Source organism: Ursus arctos, unplaced genomic scaffold, assembly GCF_023065955.2.
Source record: "Ursus arctos isolate Adak ecotype North America unplaced genomic scaffold, UrsArc2.0 scaffold_6, whole genome shotgun sequence".
Taxonomy (NCBI): domain Eukaryota; kingdom Metazoa; phylum Chordata; class Mammalia; order Carnivora; family Ursidae; genus Ursus; species Ursus arctos.
The window spans coordinates 50698244-50723901 of record NW_026623078.1 but is presented as its reverse complement, the minus strand read 5'-3'; the positions used below and the strand labels follow the sequence as shown (position 1 = coordinate 50723901).

General features: G+C 33.8%; 1 protein-coding gene across 21 annotated transcripts in view; it reads right to left on the bottom strand.

Moving 5' to 3' along the window:
• Positions 1-25658, bottom strand: part of VPS13B (vacuolar protein sorting 13 homolog B) — a 765680-nt gene that overhangs the window by 611655 nt on the left and 128367 nt on the right. For 13 of the 21 annotated variants that reach the window (XM_048212588.2, XM_048212589.2, XM_026495649.4 and 10 more), the window contains 2 exons: positions 24949-25143; positions 13042-13166 (listed from right to left, as the gene is read on the bottom strand). In XM_048212588.2, coding sequence (XP_048068545.1) covers positions 13042-13166; positions 24949-25143 — 320 coding nt within the window. Of the gene's footprint in view, positions 1-13041; positions 13167-13878; positions 13939-24948; positions 25144-25658 lie in introns of all 21 variants that reach the window. The other 8 variants (XM_044382679.3, XM_044382678.3, XM_044382673.3 and 5 more) reach the window with 1 other exon arrangement.

The following is a 25658-nucleotide window of genomic DNA, read 5'->3' as shown; positions in this document are numbered from 1 at the left end:
AAATATAGGGCTGTAAATTAATCAAATTAAAATACACAGAACAATAGTAAAATAAGTTTTTAAAAAGTTTTATCTTGTTAAAGAGTTAGACTATTATGCTTGTTGTCACCTATGATATCTCACATGTTAAAATTACAACCTTTTCTATTCTTTTTAAAGATTTTATTTATTTATCTGAGAGAGAGAGAGAGAGAGAGCGCGCGAGCATGAGCAGGGGGAGGGGCAGAGGGAGAAGCAGACTCCCCGCTGAGCAGGGAGCCCCATACTGGGGCTTGATCCCAGGATGCAGCGATCATGACCTGAGCTGAAGGCAGATGCTTAACCAACTGAGACAGCCAGGTGCCCCTCTCTTTTTCTATTTTTAATATTCTCTTTAAACTATGCTTTTAAAAAACCTACCTAAGCCAAAGGTACTCAATGAAATGAAAATATGTGAACATGTATGTATGTGTAAAAACTTATTTTTAATAAGTCTGAACTACCAGTTTGTTCCTATCAGAAAGAGTAGTTTCACTGTATAAATCCATACATATTATATTTATGGTTCTTTTGGGGAGTTGAGAAATAGAGAATAGAAGTGAATCTAGACTTTATTAATTATGAATGTTTTCATTAATGAATATATGAAATCTATATACAAAATCTTTCATTATGTAACTGAAAATGCTATGAGCCTCAGTCTCTGGCAGTGCTAGAGAAATCCCAGAAGCCCTAGTGAAAAGAATCAGTTGTCTGATGGGTTTGGGTGAAGAATGCAGTAACAAAGCAAGGAACAGTGGGTTTCCCAGTTAACAAGCTAATCAGTCATCCCCTAAATCAATAGGCATTACCACTTATTATGACCCAACTGCCCTCCCCAAAAATGTGACCACTCTAGGGAGAGAGAAAGGAACTGACCGCAAAGAGACAAGAAAGAAATTTGGTGGCTACCTGACTGTGTATATCAGTACACATAAAATTGCTGACTTTGCTATATTTAAATTATACTCTAGTTTTAAAATGAGAACTATGTTAATGAAAACAGGGGTATAATTCATCTAATAACCCATTATAGAGAACTTTATAAACCACATTCTACACAACTCTAAAGTACTATGAAAGTTTGCTATAGTTACATAGTATTTTCAGGTATGGTCAGACCTCTAAATAGTTTTCCAATTTTTTTCTTCACTCACAGGGATTATATAAAAATAAGAATATTTTGAGAAATAAGTATGAAAAATTAAGTATTCACCTTCAAATATTATCCCTCCCCAAAAAAGTTAAGAACATGATGAGGCTAAACAACTAATATCTAGGAGCACCTGGGTGGCTCAGTCAGTTAAGTGTCTGCCTTCAGCTCAGGTCATGATCCTAGGGTCCTGGGATCAAGCCCCATGTCTGGCTCCCTGCTCAGCAGGAAGCCTGCTTCCCGCTCTCCTTTTGCTCTTCCCCCCAGCTCATGCTCATACTCTAAGAAATAAATAAAATCTTAAAAAAAAAAAAAAAAGTTTGAAGAAGGCGCTAACGATACAAAAGGACATTCTCCAAACATCCTAAGTCACAGTTACAGCAGCAAATATAACATGGTTTGAAAACCCCTAATCAACTCTAGAATTTAAACATCTCTGAGAATATGGATAGTTATTTGCAAGCCTGATTATATTTTATTCAATTAAAGGAAAGCCACATATTGATGTAGAATAAAAAACAAGTTAGCTACTAATACATATGTCAAAGATGAAAGAACCTCAAAAACATTATCTAAGTGAAAGAAGCCAGATACAGGATACCACATATTGCATGATTCCACTCATATGCCATAAAAGATAATTTATGAAGAAAGTGGTTACCTGGGGCCAGAGACAGGGATTAACTATAAATGGGCATGAGGGATCTTTCCAGGAGGGTGAAAATGTTATAAAACTGATTTATGGTAACAGTTTTATAACTCAATTAAGGTGCTAGCAATCACTGAATTACATACCCGAAATCGGTGGATTTTATGCTAATATAAAGTACATCTCAGTAAAGCTATTAAAAAAAATACAAGTTAGGGCGCCTGGGTGGCACAGCGGTTAAGCGTCTGCCTTCAGCTCAGGGCGTGATCCCGGCATTACGGGATCGACTCCCACATCAGGCTCTTCCGCTATGAGCCTGCTTCTTCCTCTCCCACTCCCCCTGCTTGTGTTCCCTCTCTCGCTGGCTGTCTCTCTCTGTCAAATAAATAAATAAAATCTTAAAAAAAAAAAAATACAAGTTAACAAAGCTATTCCTATGGAAAGATGAAGTTAGAATGCAAATTTAATGCGAACTGGCCATATACTCCCTCATCTGGTAATAGGGACTGCTTATCTTGGCTCTTGACTCAGATCTAAAAGTGAAATCCAACTTCTCTATTTACTGTATGTATAAGCATTAATAAGACAAAGATATGTATAAAATGAGTAAAATAGTGTCTCATAACGTTGTCATGAAGATTAAATGAGATAATGCATATAAGACTCTTAGCACTTATCAGAAAGAACGAGTTCTCAACATTTGCTACAACATGGACGGCACTGGAGGAGATAATGTTAAGTGAAATAAGTCAAGCAGAGAAAGACAACTATCATATGATTTCTCTCATCTATGGAACATAAGAACTAGGATGATCAGTAGGGGAAGAAAGGGATAAAGAGGAGAGGTAATCAGAAGGGGGAATGAAACATGAGAGACTATGGACTATGAGAAACAAACTGAGGGCCTCAGAGGGGAGGGGGGTGGGGGAATGGGATAGACCGGTGATGGGTAGTAAGGAGGGCACGTATTGCATGGTGCACTGGGTGTTATACACAACTAATGAATCATCGAGCCTTACATCGGAAACCGGGGATGTACTGTATGGTGACTAACATAATAAAAAATCATTTAAAAAAAAAAAAAAAGACTCTTAGCACTATTTCTGACACATATATGCTATTATTAGTATTAATTTGGTATTAAAACTTCCCCATAAATTTCTCACATACTACTTGCTTACATAGGTTGAAAAATAATTCTGTTCATTAATTTCTAATATATAAATTATACGTAAATTAGATATAACTATTTCTCGATGAATATAAAAAGTAATTATCAGAATGAGATGTGATTACAAAGTAATGATATATTTTGAGTGCTGCCCCCCAAAATTAATCTCAGTAATTTATAATCTATCTTTTCATTACTGTACATATTAAAAACTTTACAATAAAAAACTTTTAATTACAAAGAATTTACATATTTCTGAGTTTTATTCACACTATACATAATGTATAAAAATGGATATTAAGATATAATGCAAAGATACAAATGCAAAATATGCATATTTACAAATAGTTTCAAAGGTTCTAACAACGTTAACATCCATAAATACTGGAGACTGTTATACATGTGAGGATAACTACTGAAGAAAAAAAATCAAATTTTTGGAAAAGCTGAAGTCCAGAATTACCAAGTATACTCTACAAAATCATTAAACAACTGCACAATGTTAGCAATAAGCTGGAAAATAAAACAATGATATATTTAACTAATATATTCCATGAATTCTAATTTATCTGTAAGAACTTTTATTTCAGCTCCTATTACTGGTTGCTCCACCACTAAATGGTTTTCAGTTCAAATAGGAATTACTAACAAAACTAAACAGAAAAACATAGACTAATTCAAAAATATTATGCAATCAAAAACTATGTATATGCCTGAAACTAATATAACACTGTATGTTAGCTACACTGGAATTAAGATTTAATATATATATATATATATATATATATATATATACACACACACACACACACACACACATATATATGTATACGTATACACACACACACACACACATATGTAAAAATCTCCTTCCAATGCTGAAGACAGCAAATGGATAATTTTATATAATTAGATTGTAAAAGACAATCTACACTGTCTCTTAAACCAATTTTTCCCATTTTAAAATTCCCTTAACTAACCCCATAAGGGCAGGTATCTTGCCAATTTTCTTCTTCTCTAGCCAGGGCAATGCAAAGTGGCTGGCACACAGTAGGCATTCATCACATATCTGTGAAACAGACTTGAATGAATGAACAAAGAACAATATCAAGTGTGCAAAAAGGCAGACAAACAGTGGAAAAACTCACTGGAGTTTAAAAAAAAAAAATGAAACTGACTGGGGAGCGTTGTTCACAAAATTGAAGGAAATATATACCCTGTCTATTCTGTCATCCTTCCCTGTTTTAATCATCCAGATAAGGATACAAAAGAAGCATTAATCATGAAAAAGTTAGTACAAAACAAAAAAACAAAGTATGGGCAAAACAAAGAAAAGTTCTAAGAAATATGCAAGGAAATGTTTAATTAATAATGGCAAGATGGTTATGTTAACAAGACCATGCAAGCGTACCCCAAGTCATACAACACAGAATCCTGTAAGATAGAAGACTAAGTTGTACCATGCACAGAGCCATCTGCTGTGTGGTCCACACTGTTCTATGTCTGACGTGAGATTACAGCTCAAATAAAACTATTACACCTTAGTAGACAGTACTAGTAAGACCTAGTCACTTGCTTTCGGAAGTTTGATGGAAACTGAGCTAATCTGCTACAAAGGGAGTTATTGCAATGCAAAAGCAGGGGGTCAGGAGAGAAGAAGCTATTTCAACAAGCTATCCAAATCAAAAGAGAAAGCTGGTATGAGAACAGTTTGTACTATGTACTTCCCAAATCAACTTTACCATAAGATCAGGATAGTTTATTTTCATTGTGATCATACTTACCCATCTCTAAATGTGCAGAAATTCAAGTTTGGGTGTGAAATGGATACATGAATTGAGCCAAAGACAACTGAAGATTGCTGTATTTCTCATTCTCAACTGCCCTAAGCTTCTTTAAAGGATCTGTATGTTCTTAAGAACTATAGAGCCATTGTGTAGAAACACAATTTCAGCATTCACATTATTTTGATGAGTCTGAATCTTACTTCAGTGAATGAATCAAACCCTGATTTATCTGCATTTAAAGCAGAAACCTGTGCCAGCAATGTACGCCCTTTTCAAGAGGATTTGACAGAGCCAAAAAGCAAACATTGCTGGATTTATATAAATTTCAGTCTACCCTGAAATGTCTAACTATGTGATCATACACAGAACAGTGTTTTATCTGCTTGGATTTGTTAAAATATATTCTCTTTCACCAGATTGTTAAAATTAATGTTAACATCTATCATTAGAGAAATAATCTCATAATCAGAACATTAAGTGCTTTGGCTGAATTAATTTACCACTTAGTAATACCTCAAAGAGCTTTATTTCAGTATTCTCTTAGATTTCAAACAGAGTAACAGTGAGCACTAGGCCTGTGATAGTATCTTTTTAATGAATAATGCTCACAAAAATTTTGGATTCCCTTAATATTACCGCTTTAAAAAAAAAAAAAAACTCCTGTTTTCCAATAATTAACAAGCACTACTGCTAATAAAAAGGTGATAAAGCCAGTATGCATATGAATTTGAAAACAGGACAAACATATGTACATATATATACACACACACAACCTATAGACACACACACAGACACAGACACACACACACACACACACACACACACACACATATCATCCCAGATGAAGTGTTTACAAATTCATTTTAAAATAGGGACGAAGATCCCAATCTTCCTACTGGTGCTGAGACTTACATCCTCCTGAAGCCGATCCTGAATAAAATAACCAGATGAAAACTCATTTGATTTCATCTTTAATCTTCATTTACTTTAATTTTCATTCTATTTAGTATTATTAAACTTGTCTATAACATATAGACTGTCAAGCACTGTATCTTACTTTTTAAGAAATTAAGTTAAATATCTTTAAAACATGTTTAAGAGAAGACAATCGAGAAAAGATCTCCCTTTACTGTAGAAAGTTATAAAATCTTTCTGCAGAAAAACAATCTAAATTAGCTATCCCTGTAAATGCTAAGAGCAAAAACTACTGTGAAGATAAACTTGTAAACAACCCCAAGAATTCTAACAAATTTATCTTTCTCCTCCTCCCCAAAGTACAGCTATTCCAAATATGCACTTGATCACTTTTTACTTGCTCAAGTTATATCAATTTTTAAGAAAAACTGTGTCAAATGTAAATAATAACTTTTTTAAACAAAAAGCGAAAGATTTATAAAAGACATAAACTAAGCTTCTGGTTTGGGAGTTAGATTAAGATAGAATCTTAACACTAAAAAACAATGTTTTCCCATAGAATTGGAGAAAAAAACCTGCAAATCATATGTATAATAAAAATTTAGTACACAGAATTCATAAGTGACACTTACAACTCAACAACAAAAACATTCAGATTTAAATATAAGAACTTGAATATATATACTCCCCCAAAGAAAATACACAAATGATCAATAAGCAATTAAAAAGATGATTAACATCACTAATTGTTAGAGAAATGCAAATGAAAACTACCATGAAATACCACTTCAAATTCTTTAGGATGACTTTTCAAAAAACCTAAAATAACAAGTATTGATAAAGATAAAGAGAAACTGGAACCCTTGTGCATTGTTGGTGGGAATGTAAAATGGTACAGTCACTGTGGAAAACAGAGTGGCAGTTTCTCATAAAATTAAACATAGAACTACCATATGATCCAGCAATTTCGCCTCTAGGTATACACCCAAAAGAATTGAAAACAGGTACTCAAACAAGTATTTGTACATCCATGTTCAAAGCACCAATTTCAATAGCTAAAAGGTGGAAACAACCGAACGTCCACTGAATGAATAAACAAAGCATATACACACAACGGAATTTTTCAATCCTAAAATGGAATGAATTTAGAAGGAAAGAAAGGATGGGAGAGAGGGAGGGAAGGAAAGAGTATATGGGGGAGGGAAGAAAAAATTCTGACGTATGCTACAGCATGGCTGAATCCTGAAAATTTTATGTTAAGTGAAATAAGCCAAACACAAAAGGACAAATATTGAACAATTTGACTTACATGAGGTACCCAGAATAGTCAAATTCATACAACGTAGAACAGTAGTTATCAGGGGCTCAGAGTAAGGAGTAATGGGAAGTTACTGTTTTAATGGGTACAGAATATAAAATTTATGGAGATGAACAGGGGTGATAGTAGCACAACAATCTGAACATACTTAATGTCACTGAATTATACACTTAAAAATGGTTAAAATTACAAATGTTATGTTTTGCGTCTTTTACCATGAAAAAATTAAATAGTAGTAATAATTTCTAAGCAGGGTGGTACAGTTGAAGGAGCCCTGAACCAAGAAAATGAGGATTAAAAAAAAAAAAAAGAAAATGATGATCAAATTGAGGTATTGATATTAACTCTGTGCTCTTAGGTTAAGTAATTTGAACTCTCTGGGACTCAGTTTTTTCATCTTTGAAATGAAAAGATTTTAAGAGATGATGAAAGTGTTTCTTTTCAGTTCAAAACATTCCATGAAAGCACATTCCAGATGCAAGAACCAAAGCTGACAATCAGGCTGCTGCCACTCAAGTGAAGATAAGAGAATTAGCATCCAGGTTAAGTCTTACCAGTTTTAAGACAGTCTGTTAAAAAAAATGTTTATCACAAAAGCATACAGATGAAAATAATCATAGCTCTGGAAAAAAGGAAATTAAAAAGCTCTATCTCCAGGGGCATTAAAAACACTCAACTCTATGTTCTCAAACTGTGGTATTATAAAGGACAAGGCAGTTGAGCAAACCTCCTTTTGAACCCTGTGGGGTGGGTTACTTATTCTCCGTGTTTGCTGATAAATAAATATTGGCATTTTTTTTAGACTTGAAGGGCCTAGCTTCCATTAAAGTTACTGTAGTGTTATTCTGAGCTAGCAGAGGAAAATGGCTGCTTCAGTTTCCATTTCAGAGAGACAAAAGGATCACTTCTCCTTTAGACACCATATCAATTACCATGAGCCCACTACCACCAAATCCTGTATTTCCTAATTAACAATGAACTCAAACATGGATTCCACAGAAACATCTTCCTCAAACAAATGAACTGCTCAATAACTTCATTAATCAAAACCAATCCATCTGTTACCGTGCTAAGTAAGGAATGGTCACTTAGAGGGATTCCTCAATCTTGTAAATAAATGTGTTTTCCCATATTCCTTTGACTATAAAAATGACTCATGACATATATAACCAATAATTAGAAAAGAGAAGAAGCATGAAAGCAGATTTTACCTCAATAAAAGAAAGAACTCAAGCACTGCCCAACAAAGAATCTGTTTACCTCACAAACTAGCTAAGTCCCTCTGAATAAAATGTTCAACCCATGACAGACAACTATAAATCAAAGCTGTGTCATAGACTCATAAACTAAGACAATGCCTAAGATTCCACCTAACCCTATTAACTACAATTCTTTGAGATCATCACAGTAATATCTATATGCTGTTACCTATATACTAAGAGATACTAGGAGAGTTCAGATTTATTAGCTGTACTATCTCAACTACCCTCCCAATACATGGAAATCCACTTTAACTACAAGGCAAAAAGCACGCTGAGCCTTTGAAGATGATTAACAAAAGATAATGTACATCTTCAGTCCTTCAGGTAAAAAAGGGATCAAAGACTTTAGAATCAGATAACCTTCCATGAGAATCCTTGCCCAGCCTCTGTGTGACTTTGGACAATTTATGTAACCTCCCTGAATTTTAGTTTTATAAGAGAATATCTATCATCTTAGCTCACAGGATTGTTACAAAAACTTTATTAAACCAAATACCTAATACTGCATTAAAAAGTATTTTCTTTCAAATCCTATGCATTCTTTAATAACCTTACAAGTTACTGTCTTCATGTTCTCCAGGATTTCTAAGCCAAAGTAATTTTTCTCTGTACTTCCAAAGTATGTTGCATTGTCTCTCTACAAACGAGATCACATTTTTTGAACCCTCAATTATAGGAAAAAGTGAATTTGAGATTATAGTTAAATGCAGTATTACAAGCCTGATGAAGAAGAAATTAGGTTAATGAATATTTGATTACCTGGTTTAACTTTCGAGTGTTCATATTAAACTCAGACATTCTTAATTATGTAAAAGTCTAGGCCCAAAAGTAGCCTTCCAAATTCCTCACCCATAGTATCCATTCACAGATCCAATACAGCAACCTTGACTTTGTTGAGACAGTATTATCCCTCTAGAAGCCTCAACACCCCAAAACCAACCTCCTCATGTCTGGATATCTACCCAACCAGTAAAACCCAATTCTACTGCCACTTCTATGAAGCCAACCATGACATCCCAGGGAAATTTTCTACTTTCTTTAAACTAACAGGACATTTTGCTTAAGCCACAATTTTGCCATTTAAAGACAACCGTTTTTTTATGTGTCTGGTGTTCTCTCCCACTAGACTGTAAGTTGTCATCCTCACGGGATATCTCTTAACCTCACTGCATTCTACTGTATTCTTTTCCCAATCCCAACATGTAGCACAATGCCTATCGAAACAAAGAAAATGAAAAAATATTTATGAATGACATCTAATCTCCTCTAACATAACTGAAGCTTCTTAAGGAAAAGGGAAAATGGCACAGGAATAAAAAATAAATTAACACATACTTTAGGTACTTATTTTTCAATTAAAATTGCAGAACAAGGGGTGTCTGGGTGGCTCAGTCAGTTAAGTGTCTACCTTCAGCTCAGGTCATGATCCCAGGGTCTGGGATCAAGCCCCATGTCGGGCTCTCTGCTCATTGAAGAGCCTGCTTCTCCCACTCCCTCTGCTACTCTCCCTGCTTGTAAATGCACTCTCTCTCTCTCAAATAAATAAAATCTTTTAAAAAAATAAAACTGCAGATCAAGAATGTGCAAATGATCAATGTTCATGTAATACAGTACTGTACAGTGACAAAAGCAAACAATATAAAAACTACATTCTACCATATGAATGAATATCACAAATGTGTTGTGTGACAGAAGCGAGTCAAAAAGGAGACTATGGATGATTCTATTTAAGTCCAAGAACAGACAAAAGTAATCTATGTTAAAGATATCAGGATAATGGTTAACATTGAAGGAGGGTAAGTAAGAGAGGCTTTTGAGATGCTGATATTATTGTTTCTTAATCTTTCTGGTAGTTCCAAAGGTTCAATTCACTTATGAAATACCATAATATATGTACTTTTCTATAAAATATTAATATTCCAATTAAAAAGTTTATTGAACTATTAATAGATATATTTATTATACTTTCTCTGTTCTGGGGGGGAAAAAAAAGTTACCCCAAGAATGTATCTAGAAACCTAAAAGCATTACACTGTAGAAATTTTTTGAAAACTGCCTACAGGAGACCAAGCTTTATTCCTACTAGTAATAACAAAGTTATACTTTATTGCCCTTTAACTAATGCTTTATTGCCCACTTTTAAACATCCCCTTACTAAAAAAGGAGGAAAATTAAAATTTGAATTAATTGCTCAAGATCTCTATCATTAAATAATATTATCACTGTGTCTTTCCCATTATACCCTACATATTTCACTCCTGTTCTAAGGGATTAAAAGAGTAAGTTAACCTGATACAAAGCAATGAAGAAAAAAAGTTTTGAAATGTTTATATTTTTATGTTGGAAAGTGTGCAATACACAATGAAAGATAAAATATGACCAAAATATTTTGAAAAAAATAAATCCTAAGAAACTGGAGTTTAGTATTCACTTGCTCATTAAGCTAAAATATATTAACATGAACATTCAAATGGGAGAAAAATAACTTATTTTCAATGTTACTTAAGCCACATATTTTTTTAAATTAGCAAACCTGATTAAAATAAGTGTTAGTTTGAAATTTCATATATAATTAGTATCAATTTTTAAACAAGAAATATGAACTATGTTGTTGTTTTACATAAAATCTAGATTTCCATTGCTAACTCAAACATACCAACTAAAATTTTTTTTCAATGTGGCATATGTGTTTCAAAAGCTATGATCTATAGTAAATATGCTCTTCTCATTATTGAAAAAATATATAGATTTGGATATAAATAGCATCACACATGTGCTTTAAGAAACTGGAATGTGATTTTTAAAAATCCAGATGAAACAACTTGTGTAATTTGAGGAAGGGAGATACCATATTGGGAACAGAGTTGACAATGATACAACCAGGGTCCTTACTAAAATAATTTCACTCACTACATGAGTTAAATAAAATTCTCAGTTTTCACATGATTTTGATTTAATTCAAGCACTATATGATGTATTTTATCTGGTATCTTATTCATTTCATTTAACTAATATACATCTCAATTTAATGAGTTTTATATGTATTACTTTCAATTTAGAGTCGCTAAGAACAAATTATAGTTTATGGCTTACTAATTAAGGAAAATAATGTAAAGAAACTATTGCAAAGCACTATACTCATGTAAAGCACAGAAAAATATCACTCTCAAATAATACAGAAATGGTCTTAAATACAAAAAAGCAAGTCAGATCCAAATACAAGCACTGTGTGAGCTAATGGGTTTTAGTATTTAAATGGAATATTTTCTTTTAGGTGTCAGCAGACTTATTTTAAATCGCATTTGACAATATTTAAAGTAAGCCCTACATATCCCTAAAATAAACCTTGCCTATTTAAATATTCAATTTTTTTTCATATAAAGGTTATAATTCATTTTGAAAATTTTGGCTTCTTATTTCCTAAAAAAGCTAAGTATTTTCTATAGTAAATTGCACTGTTTTTCTAAAAATCTCAGTGTTATGAATGATAAATAAATCAGCATATAACTGAGATAACAGTGCTCACAAACATTTATTAAATTTGATATTGCCATACCACTGGGACATATCCCATGGTGTTTCCTAGTAGATCAGAATATAAAACCTGGCTCAAATGCAACATGCTATGTATATACAAATAAAAAGTTAAAAAGTGAATCTCTATAAAACATAATAAATGACATGTGGAATATGGATGACTAAGGATAAAATTAAACTTATCAAGAGAGATTAACAATGATCACTTAAAATGGTTTCATTTTATACAAGAACTGATTTTAAGACTTAACTGCAACTTCTATATTTTTTTAATTTTCTGGATCAATAGGCAAATTTTTTTCAAGATGTGAGCATTTAATTTGTAAATTTCATTTTAAAAGTTATATATTATTAAAGAAATATAATTTTTAACAAATGAAGGACTTTAAAGAATATTTTCGAGAATTTATGTTGCTTTTCATAAATAACAAAAAAATAAATCCTATAAAAATAAGCTTACTAATCAGGTTAGGAAAGCAAACATGTATTCTAAATAGTAAAAGTAACCTAATTTTAAAATGTAGAAATATTTCACTAGAATTTAATTTCATGTGTTTAAAACCAATAATTATTTCATATCTTCAAACAGTTTTGTTTTTAATATATTAAAGTTTGCTTTCAACTAAAAAAAAAAAAAGTATGACTAGTAATATTGGCTTTCTTTCTCTAAACCTCTTTCAATTTAAGGAAACAGGACCTCCAAATAAAGTAACACAAAATCAAATGAAAATGAGGCCTAAAATCAGTTTCTTTCAAAATGCAGCAATTATAGACATATCAAACACTCCAAAGCTATGTTATGGGTATGCTTTTCTTAGTGGCTAGGAATACACATGTAATTGTTATTTAGGTGATAAATACTTAGGTCTTGATATTAATTTGCAATTTTTAAGATCTTTGTATCCTCTCTCAAAAAGGCAAAAGTAAGATATTTGCCTTTGCAGTTCCTAGTACAGTATGAAGCAGCAACAGTTTAACTATAGTTCCAACACGGATTAACAGTTAGTATCCCATCAACATTTAACACTACCACAAAAGATACTATGATCTAGCACACTTCAGGCATTAAAGAGAGATTTCTAGTGCCTCAGTAAAAGACAGTGTAACTTCAGATATCTTTCTAAGGTTTTGTATAAAACTAGCACACTTGCATAAGACAGACACAATTGGGTTTTTCCCCCTTCATAATAAATGAAAATTACCATAAACCACATTTTAGCATAATACTTACCAGCATGTGGGTAGTTTCAGAAGTTTACCATAAAGAGCAGTGCTGAAAGAGGGAATAATTGGTACAGGTAAGCAGTAGGATCCCCTACAATCCAAAGACGTCAGTCCTGCCTGGAAACCAAATATCTGAAACAAAAAGAAAAGATCCAAATGTTCACAGAGACAAAGTTTTAATAAGCACAGGATGAAATACGTCAGTTTCAATTTGCTCTACAACAGCTGCACACTAAATATGTTCCAATGTCTTTTTCCACTTCCCAAACATCAACATTTTCCTTTATTCAATTTAACATTGACTAAATCCGAATTAACAGATTTAAATATATAGTATTTCTTTCACATCCCTGAAAGATCACTACTTCTTACTAACTTAAAGTTTCACATTTTGTTTCTAAACATAATTCTCATTTAGTGTTTTACTGTCTGCTAAAATGCACATACTTGCTATTAACATAAACTGCCTGTATTGTGCACATTGTAAAAATTAATAAATTGCTGTTAATATCATTTAATGCCTAAAAGAACATTAATTACAACAAAACAGTCATAAAAATGTATTTGCCTTAAACTTACATTATGCACATTTAGGATATCCAAATATATCCTAAAATATTACATCTTTTCCCTTTCTTCTGTGAAAATTGTAGGGCTGAGGTTTTTCACCCCCAGAAATTTGGTACATGGCATAAATTACTCTTCATATGTTTATACTTAAAACGAGCAGATCACACTCAAAAACTTTATAAGCATTCCTTGAAATTCCTGAACAGTATACTTGCTTTAATAGGAAGAATCAATATAATATCACATTATATATGAAACACTACAGAGAACTTACTATATTTCTGCTCCAATTACTTCCAATAAGGTAAAAGATAAACATCTCAAACGGGAAACACTAACACACAGGGATACAAAACAGAGTTACTGTTTTCCAACAACATACAGAAGTAGCTTAAGCCTAACACTTAACTTTATTATTTTTTATTCCTTAGGTTCATAAAGCACCGATTTTCCTATCTCTTTTATATTAACTGATAAGTTCTACAGTGAAACATGTTTAAGATTTTCCAATCACTAATTTTCAAAACAAAATGCTTTCATTTAATGAACTTATAAACTAATGACTAATTTCTTAAAAAGTATTATTAAACTACTTCCAAATGGTTTCAAAATGCTATATGTCCCTATCATTCATCAAACTGACAATGTCAAATCATTTGCTCTACAGTCAGTTCTAAGTGAACAAAACAACTTTTTGGAAATGAGAATTACATATTTTTAGAGAAAACTGCATTTCAAAGGACCTACTTTACCTAATTACTATCAAGGAAAATGAAAGTGATACACCTACTATCCTGTAAGTACTACTATCAACCAAGTGACAAGAAATACAGAACTGAGAAAGAAAAAAAAAATTATTCTAATACTTAAATGATCAACCTTAAAATTTAAGTTATTCACATACATTATCTTTGAAGACTTGTTCTGAACAACACTGTATACCAAGAATTTCCAGGCACTGTGCAATCTCAGAGTTTCTTATCCTCTAAAAGGACCACTTAAAGGATTCTAAAGTTTACAATTATTAACACCACTTGATATAAAACATTTTTAAAATAACACCCAACCTCCAAATATTCCTAGAGTATGAATAAGGGTAATATTTTATCATATTAGATTATCTATGTTCAACTAAGAACTTTCTCAAGCCACTTTCTAATATTCTATGAAATGCCCCAACAGTATAATCACAGACACTATCATTAAGTGTACTCTGATGGAAACTGGGTGTAGAGGAGATCTCTGCTGGATGTTTGCAGAACTGCAAAGGACTCTGGGGAAACTGTATCTTATTCTATAATGTTTTTTAAACTTTTACTAAATTTACATGCTATCCAGAGATGCTTCTAAGGGAACATTCAGGCAAATATAAATTAAAATGGAAGACTGCCTATCTACCACATCAAAAATAATTACTTCAAAATAACCAACTTCTAACTCTCCTTTAAATTACAGTAAAGAGATACACAGATTTACAATACCTACATGACCTACTAACTTGTCAACAGCTCTTGACCAAGATTACAATACTTTATCTAGGCAAAGAAAAACCAACACAAGAGGAGTTGAGGTTGCTTTCACCAAAGATAGTTCATATATTCATAAACAGAATAAAAGCAATGAACATTGCAAACTAATAATCTTAACAGTAAGAATGTATAAAGCGATAACTGTAACACCAATCAAAATTTTAGCTGAAGGAAATATCAACTTGAATAAGATGACTTACACATCACACTAAATGAACAATTCAACATGCTGTGCCATCTTTTTAAAAAATCCAAACAGAAAATAAAAAACAATATCATCTACATTTTAACACTTTGCAATGTTCTTGAATTAACATAAATAGAAGAAACTGTAGATTTAGAAATATAAAAAACTCCTAGTAAATTTTTAATAAAAATTGGTATGCTAAATTAGGATTTGCAATGATAAAAGGCAAAAACTATAAAAATCACACACTAACTGTAAATGACAAGGAAAACATAGTTAATTGTGATGTAAAACAAATCATTTTTATGCTGTTCTCATCATAAGACACTCAGTGTAATAGTATAGCCAGCATCCTAATAGTATAGCCAGTTCCTTTCTTAAGGGGACCAACAAAAAAATAAAAATTAAGCATTACCTTCATGACAAAAATAATCCATAAATCTGTTGCACTTCTATCACCAATGATGAAGAAGCAGAAAGAGAAACTAAAGATCAATCCCATTTACAATTGCACCAAAAACCATAAGACGCCTAGGAATAAACCTAACCAAAGAAGTCAAAGACACATACTCTGAAAACTATAAAACACTAATGAAAGAAATTGAATAGGACATAAAGAAAAGGAAAAACATTCCATGTTCATGGACTGGAAGAACAAATATTGTTAAAATGTCTATACTACCCAAAGTAATCTACATGTTTAATGTAATCCCCATCAAAATAATTTTTCACAGATCTAGAATAAACAATACTAAAATTTGTATGGAACCACAGAAGACCCTGAATAGCCAAAGCAATCTTGAAAAGAAAAGCTGGAGGTATCACAATTCCAGACTTCAAGCTATATTACAAAGCTGTAGGGATCAAAACACTATGTTACCGGCACAAAAACAGACACACAGATCAATGGAACAGAACAGAAAACCCAGAAATGAACCCAAAACAATATGGTCAATTAGTATTTGACAAAGTAGGAAAGAATATCCAATGGAAAAAAAAGTCTATTCAACAAATGGTGTTGAAAAAACTGCACAGCAACATGCAAAAGAATGAAACTGGACCACTTTCTTATACCATACACAAAAGTAAGTTCAAAATGGATGCAAGACCTAAATGTGAGATCTGAAACCATAAAAATCCAAGAGAAGAGCACAGACAATACTTTCTCTGACACTGGCCATAGCAACTTCTTTCTAGATATGTCTCCTGAGGCAAGAGAAACAAAAGCAAAAGTAAACTTTTGGGACTCCATCAAAATAAAAAGCCTTTGCAGAGCAAAGGAAACAATCAACAAAGCTAAAAGGAAACCCACAGAATGGGAGAAGATATTTTCAAATGACATATCCAATTAAGGGTTAGTATCCAAAATATATACAAAGAACTTACACAACTCAACACCCAAAAAATGAATAACCCAATTTAAAACTGGGCAGAAGACATGAATACACATTTTTCCAAAGGAGACATACAGATGGCCAACAGACATATGGAAAGATGCTCAAAATTGCTCATCATCAGGGAAATACAAATCAAAACTACAACGAGCTATCACCTCACACCTGTCAGAATGGCTAAAATCAGTAACACAAGAAACAACAGAGAAAGGGGAATGCTCTTGCCCTGTCGGTGGGAATGGAACCTGGTGCAGCCACTGTAGAAGACAATATGGAGGTTCCTCAAAAAGTTAAAAATAGAAGTACCCTACAATCCAGCAACTGCACTACTAGGTATTTACCCAAAGAATATAAAAAATACTAATTCGAAGGTATACATGCACCCTGATGCATTATCTGAAACAGCCAAATTATGGAAATAGTCCAAAGGTCCATCCACTGATGAATGGATAAAGGTGTCATGTACATACACATACACACACACACACACACACACACAATGGAATATTACTCAACCATTAAAAAATGAACTCTTGCCATCTGCAACAACATGGATGGACCTAGAGGGTATTATGCTAAACAAAGTAAGTCGGTCAGAGAAACACAAACACCCATGATTTCATTCATATGTGGAATTTAAGAAACAAGACAAATGAGCAAAGGGGAAAAAAAAAGAGGCAAACCAAGAAACAGACTCTTAACTATAGAGAACAGACTGATGGTTATCAGAGGGGAGATGCATGAGGGAATGGGTGAAATAGAAAATAGGTAATGGGTATTAAGGAGTATACTTCCTGTGATAAGTACTGGGTGTTGTATGGAAGTGTTGAATCACTATATTGTACACCCGAAACTAATATTACACTGTATGTTAACTAACTGGAATTTAAATCAAAAGGTTTTTTTTAGTTTTAAAAATGAAAAAAAAGAAAATATATATAATATATATATAAAATAGTGTAGCTGCTGTGCATAATTCTATGCTGTGTTTTAAAAAATAAACATTAAATCACAGTATTATTCAGCATTCCATTTCAAGCTATATACAGAAAATAAATCCGTGAAGTTAACAGGTATTCACATACCACGTTTATACCACCATTATACATATTACCCAAAATGTGGGTACAACCCAAGTGTGCATCAATATGAATGGATTAACAAAATGTGGTATATACACAGGATGTAGTATTAATCAGACTCAAACTATAAGCAAGCTTTAAAGTATGCTATAACATGGATGAATCTTAGACACCGTATCCTAATGAAATACAACAGTTAAATGGACATACACTGTGTGATTCCACTAATCTGAGTCAAATTCATAGACACTGAGTGAAGAATGGTGGCTACCCAAGGACAGAGGAGAGAGAATTTGGAATTATTCTTTTTTTTTTTAAAGATTTTATTTATTCATTCGACAGAGAGAGAGACAGCCAGTGAGAGAGGGAACACAAGCAGGGGGAGTGGGAGAGGAAGAAGCAGGCTCTCAGCAGAAGAGCCTGATGTGGGACTCGATCCCAGAACGCTGGGATCACGCCCTGAGCCGAAGGCAGACACTTAACGACTGAGTCACCCAGGCGCCCCTGGAATTATTCTTTAATAGAGATTCAATTTGGGTTGATGAGAAGATTCTGGAGATGGAGAGTAATGACAGTTACACAATTATGAATGTAGTTACTCTTCCTGAACTGTACACTGAAAAATTGTTTCAATGGTAATTTTTACGTCAAATGTATTTTACAAAAATAAAAAAAGCAAAACAGTTTTTAAAAAGAGTAGTTAATCCACATACAGTAATACATCGGAACATGCAAAAACTAAAGAAAGAATGATTATAATGAGAATTCTGCATTCAGAATAATGAACATTTTAGGAAGAAAAAGCCTTCAAGAGAAAAAGGTGGAATCAGATCTAGCAGATTAAAAATTAGAACTTCAAAGCTAAAACTGCTTAGAGATTAAATAAATCACTTCATTTCACATATGGGGAAAATGAAGTCCAAAAAGGATAAAGGGATAAAGGACTTCTTCAAAATTCCATATTGCTGGAACAGCAATATGCTGCTTCATTTGATTTAGCTCATCTATTAGCTCATAATTTCACTCTGCCTTGCTTCCTCCCTCCATTTTCTCCTTCCCCTCGCCAGAAAAGTATGCTTGATTCTCCACTTACTCTTAAAGAAAAAAACAAATTTTCTCACCACCATCTCTCCTCCAACCACCAGCAAAATTCCATTTCTCACCTTTAATCAGTAAGTATATTGAAAGAAGCCTAGAGAACGCTACATTTTTTTTCGTTGCCTACTCATTCTTTAAATCCTCTAAATCTAGTTTCTGTTCATGTATCTACTAAAACAAAAAGAAACTCTAGAGTGAAACTGATAATTATGTACTTTTCTTATGAAGAGAAATTAAATATTTTCTCTTGACTTCTTCCACTAACAATTCAACTGAGGAAATAAATTATTTTTTTTTTGTTGCCACTTTACAACCACTAAGATGACTAAAATAAAAAACACAGTAACAAACATTAGAGAAGTTGTGAAGAAATAAAAAATGCAATGGTAGTAGGACAGGAAAACAATTTAACAATCCCTTTGGGGGAAAATGTTTGGTAGTTCCTAAAAATGTTAAAAATAGAGTTACCATTTGACCACACAACTCCATCCCTAGGTATATACCCAAAAGAAATGAAAACCTGTTATCACACAAAAACCTATACATGGATGTTTGTAACTACGTTATTAATAATAGACAAAAATGCCCATTTTTTAAATTTACTTGAGAGAAAGCGTGCACGAGCATGCGTGCCTGCTAGCAGGGGGAAGAAGAGGGAGAGAGAATCCCAAGCCGACTCCCCGCTGAGCAAGGAGCCCGAGGCGGGGCTTGATCCCATGACCCTGAGATCATTACCTGAGCCGAAATCAGCAGTCATACGCTCAACCAACTGAGCTGTCCAGGCGCCCCAAAAATGCCCATTTTGAAACACAAATGCCCATCAACAGATAAATGGATAAACAAAATACAGTATATCCATATAATGGAATATTATTCAGCCATAAAAAAGGAATAAAATCCTGATACATGCTATGATATGCATGAACCTTGAAAACATTATGCTAAGTGAAAGAAGTCACAAAAGATTATGTGTTGTATGATTTCATTTATATGAAATGTCCAGAATAGGCAAATACATAGAAACAGAAAGTACGTTGGTGGTTACAAGGGGTAGGAGGGGAGGAGTTAAATTGGGAGTGAATGCTAATAGGCAGAGGGTTTCTTTTTGGATTGATGAAAATGTTCTGAAATTAGATAGAGGTGACAGTTGCATTAATTCTGAAAACACTAAAAATTACTAATTTCTATTCTTTTAAAAAAGTGAATTTAGGTATTTGAATTGTATCAATAGTCATTATTAAAAAAATAAAAAACCTTAAAACATAGCTAAAGTCTACTCTAACCATGACACTCATACTAGTCTCACTGGTCCCCACAATACCCCTAAACCACTTAAACCTACTTTCAAGAATTTGGGATGTACCTTGCCCATTGCTTTACCTTCATAGACCCTTTTATATCTGTAAGCAATCTTTAGCATTATTGTGTTTTCTTTATTTACATAAATAGCATCATACTTGTATATATACACCATTATGCTTCCTGGTATTCCCACGAAAAATTACATTGTAGAAAGTTATCCATGTCAGCATATATGGATCTCCAGTTGTATTTATCTCCATATGTAAAAGTTTCTCTGGGGCAGGGGTCAGCAAACCACAAGTCAAATTTCACCCAATGCCTGTTTTTGTATTGCCTACAAGCTAAGATTAATTTTTACATATGAACATTTATAATCCATTTGGTGATAGGGAACACTAAGCAGGAACCCCAAAGAGGTGAAATGTTATCCCAAGAAAAAGAATTCCATTCTTCTCAATATTAAAACTGTATTATGAAAAAAAAAAAGAGTACTCTATTATATTTTTAATTTTATCAACTCAAAATTTGTGGAAATTTGTTCTCTTATATTTAAGTACCTATACGACATCCTAAATTTTGCCTCCTGGCCCACAAAGCCTAAAATATTTAAAGAAAAGTTTGTTGACCCCTGCTGTAGGATATACAGTGAACACTGGAATGGATGGGTATAAGGTAAATTTGCTTTCAAATTTGTTAGATCCTGCAAAAGCACTGTCCAAATGATACCAATTTATACACACACCGACCATGTATGAAAGCACCATTTCTCCAAATACCCAGAGAAAATTATTTTCTTGAGGTTGAAAAATACCAAATCTAAAAAATCCAAAGAATTTTGATTCTACTATAATCTTCTTGATCTCTCTGAAGCATCTGCCATAGCTGATTCTTATGAGTAAGAAGGCCTTAAATTTATATATTATTCTATAGTTTATAGGGTGCTTTCACGAACTTATTCATGTTTCAAACATCAGATGCTTTGCAATGACTTAGCTACTTGATGCCATATATATTCAAAGGATGGGTTTAGCAGTTAAATAAAGAGGACTTGGAAAGACATATGAAAGTTCCATCTGTGGGTTTTCTTCACACATCCATGCCAACTCTCCCAATTAATAAATTTCATTACATGAAATAGGTGCTACATACCATTTCATAATATAGTCAATACAGTCAAACTTAGGTATACAAAATTAAAACTTGAGCTTCTGTTTCAGTATTTAACTGAAAATTACTTAGGGTCTAAAATGCCACACACATGAAATAAACATTTAAATCCTCTATTGTAGTATTTTAACACAATAAGAAAATTAATCTTTGTAAACCTCCTCAAAAGTCAGAGTAATTATGCCAAGTAACATGAACTGCTATAAACTTTACGACAAATCAGTTCCAAGTAGTACAAATATAAACTAAAACTCTCTGCCAAATCCTGAACATTTAAAAATGTACCAGGCCAGGGACACCTGGGTGGCTCAGTCGGTTAAGCAACTGCCTTTGGCTCAGGTCATGATCCCATGGTCCTAGGATGGAGTCCTGCAATAGGCTCCTTGCTCAGCAGGGAGTCTGCTTCTCCCTCTGCCTGCTGCTCCCACTTGTGTGTGTGTGCGAGCTCTCTCTCTCTCGCTGAGACAAATAAATAAAATCTTAAAAAAAAAAAAAAAAATGTACCAGGCTAGGAGTGCCTGGGTGGCTCAGTTGGTTAAGCATCTTTTTTTACCTTTTTTTTTTTAATGATATGTTAGTCACCATACAGTACATCATTAGCTTTGATGTAGTGTTCCATGATTCATTGTTTGCGTATAACACCCAATGCTCCGTGTAATACGTGCCCACCTTAATACCCTTCACTGGTCTAGCCCATCCCCCCACACCCCTCCCCTCTAAAATCCTAAATTTGTTTCTCGGAGTCCATAGTCTCTCATGGTTCATCTCCCCACCTGACTCTTGATTTCAGCTCAGGTCATTATCTCTCAGGTCTTGGGTTCAAGCTCCCCACTCCAGCCCCTTGCCCCCCTACTCCCTGAGGCAGGCTCCTAGCTCAGCAGCGAGTCTGTTTCTCTCCCTATTCTCCCCCTGACCCTCCCCCTGCCCACGTGCTCTCTAAAATAAAAATTCTTAAAAAAAAAAAAGTACCAGGCCACTGAAAAAGCATCAAAAATACAATGATATATTCAAGACTCAAGGCTTTATTTTTTTTAAGATATTCAATATTCTTATTTTCAAGATTTTATTTATTTGAGAGAGAGTGCGCACAAGAGAGCATCAGAGGGGGCAGGGGGGCAGGGACAGGGAGAAGCAGGCTCCCCACTGAGTGGAGAGCCTGACTCAGGGCTCAATCCCAGGACCCAGGGCTCATAACCTGAGCCGAAGGCAGCCACTTAGCCAACTGAGCCACCCAGGGACCCCAAAACACTCAACATTCTTATTATCAATGACAAGTTTTTCTACATATAATATTCCTGCTCTGCCCAACACCAAACCTCCTAGAACATTTAGCTTATCCATTATACACAGCTCTAGTCAAAATAACCAAAATATAAAAGACAACTAAATGGTATGCATAAAAGCAAAAGACCTTTTCCCAAAGCATAACTTTATCTGGATTGCACTGTAACTAACTTTTACACTGCCCTGGAAATTTTTTTTTAAGATCTTATTTATTTATTATTTAAGAGACAGAAAGAGAGAGTGAGAGAGCATGAGCTGGGGGAGGGGCAGGGGTAAAGAGAGAGAGAATCCTAAGCAGACTCCAAGCTGAGCACAGAGACGGACACGAGATTCAATCTCACAACCCTGAGATCATGACCCGAGCCAAAATCAAGAGTCAGACACTCAACTGACTGAGTCACCTATATTACCCTGGAAATTTAAGTGAGCTTTTAACACAATAACAATAGTAGTAGTAAACAACTATCCCAGTAACTTTTATGTCAGTACGGAGGACAGCCATACTGGTAACCAACGGCTATGGTGACCATTCTCCTTAAGGACAGGGCATGCCTTATTCATCTTCAATGCTGAGTGTCTGCAGTATGTAAAGAACCTAATATTTTCCAAATTGATGAATTCTACCTAAGTAGAATATCTCAGAAAGATTAGTGAACTGCCTAAAATCAGTCTTTTTTCAATAAAACAAGGCAAATATTCTCAACACTGTAATCTGATATTAAAGTCATACCAATTTTTAAAAATACACCTCACTGTATTATGAGAATAAAAAGGCACAAGTATAAAATATTACCTATATATCTAGCTTTCAAAATTACTTCTGCTACTCACCACATGACATAAAACACTGTGATAGATAATTTTAATAATGGCCCTAACAAATCATACTTTCCTGTGTCTACACCCCTTTGCCACATGACAGTGTCACTCTCTCATCAAGGGAGCAGAGTCTCCTCCATCCTCTTAAAAATGGGCTTTGCATGGACTTCTAGGAAAACATGTTCTTCTACTCTACATGGTTTGAAAATAAATTTCACCATCTTAAACTAGAGGTGATGTAAAACATATTTACATTGGTTTCTTTTTATTCTACAAATACGCAAGTATTTAAGAACTTTGAAACATGGAACAATGAAGCATGAACCAATAAAATCTACTTTTGGAGTCCTCTAATTTTTGAGTCCTTTACATGAAATTTAGTGCATTTTTAGTTCTTATTCTTGAATATAAGTTTGTAAAGTTTTCTTCAATCCATAAAAGAATTTGATTAGATAAATGCTATCTCTACTTAGACTATACATCTGTGTTTGCTTTGCAAAAACACTTATTACTCAACATCTGAGTTTATCTTTACGTACCTATAATGGGATGTTTTTGTTGTTTTTTAAGAGAGAGAACCTGTGCACGTGCAACGGGGAAGGGGGGGCACAGAGAGGGGCAGAGAGAGGAAGAAAGAATCTTAAGCAGACTCCACGCTCAGCGCAGAGCCCAATGCAGAGCTGGATCTCACAATCCTGAGGTCATGATCTGAGCAGAAATTGAGAGTATGATGCTTAACCAACTGAGCCACCCAGGCACCCCTGGGATGTATTATTTACCAAGAAAATAGGGAAGGGCTGAGTAAAGCCTCCAATAATTAACATTATATAACTCAATTTAAACCATTAAGAGTTCTCCCTTTGTATCAAGAAATTAACATGAATTCAGTTAAGAGGAAAGTAACTTAAAAAAAAAGTGCTAAACTTTCTTTATAAAGCATTGTCTCACATAAATGTTCCCCTCAAAGAAATCAAGAGTCTTTAAAACACTCTTACAAAACTAAGTGTTACTTCACACTACTTATAATTATCATCAATGACATATAAAATCTCCAAAAACCGGGGCACTTGGGTAGCTCAGTCCTCTGAGTGACCAGCTCTTGGTTTCAGCTCAAGTTATGATCTCATGGGTCATGAGACTGAGCCTACATTGGGCTCCATGCTCAGAGGAGTCAGTTTGAAGATTCCCTCCCTCTGCCCCCTCCCCTCACCTCTAAAATAAATATTTTTTAAAAAATCTTCAAAAACCATAATTAACATTATCTTATAAACATCAAGCTATCAATCCCAAAGAATTGAGTAACTTTAAAATAGGTACACTTTCATTTAATTATGTTGAATAATGAATATATCTGTTATGTATCATTTAAATCTCATCTTATGGGGGTACTAATTCTATGAAGTTACAACTCCAAGAAAACAGATATTTAATTCTCCCAAAGCCAAACAGATACTAATAAACAAGAATATTCACTTTTCCTACCTTAAGATAGCAGTGTGCATAACAATAATGAAGCAGATTATCAGAAGGCTGAGTAAGGCTGCTGACCACATGCACCAACTGTTCAGCATACATTGGCACAGAATGTTCCAGATTAATTTTATCCACCAATATCTGAATGGATGGCAAAGGCCGAAGAGACTGGAAGTTTGTAGCATTCAGGAAGTTACTTGAGTTCTGGAAAATAACAGAGTTCACTTTATATTCAGGAAAACAGTGACTGACGTGCAATGCCCCCATACTAGCCTCAGACCGGTACATTTTGCAATGGTATCAAATCAATCTAGAAATGGTGATTTTCTATGGGACTCTCTTACCATAACCAGATACAAATGCCTTCTATATATTTTTAAGTATGTCCTAGATTTCAAAAAATGCATATTTACTGTAAAATTATTACTGACCATTTAGCTAAACTGTTTATTTTTCAATCAACTAGAATAGTTCACTATGTGCTCCTCAGTACATTTAATGCTATTTTCTTAAGCTCAACCATTCCAAATACAGACCTAGATATCCCAGAGCCACTCACCATTTGTATTCTTGCCCTTTATTCACATTTAGATGATGAAGGGACTAAGAAGACTACTCCAGACAGTTTCAAAAGCACAAGAAGCAAAATTTGCAAGGAGGAATAACTTCTGACCCATATCATATCTACTAACAATACACATGTTAAAGGCTCATAAAAT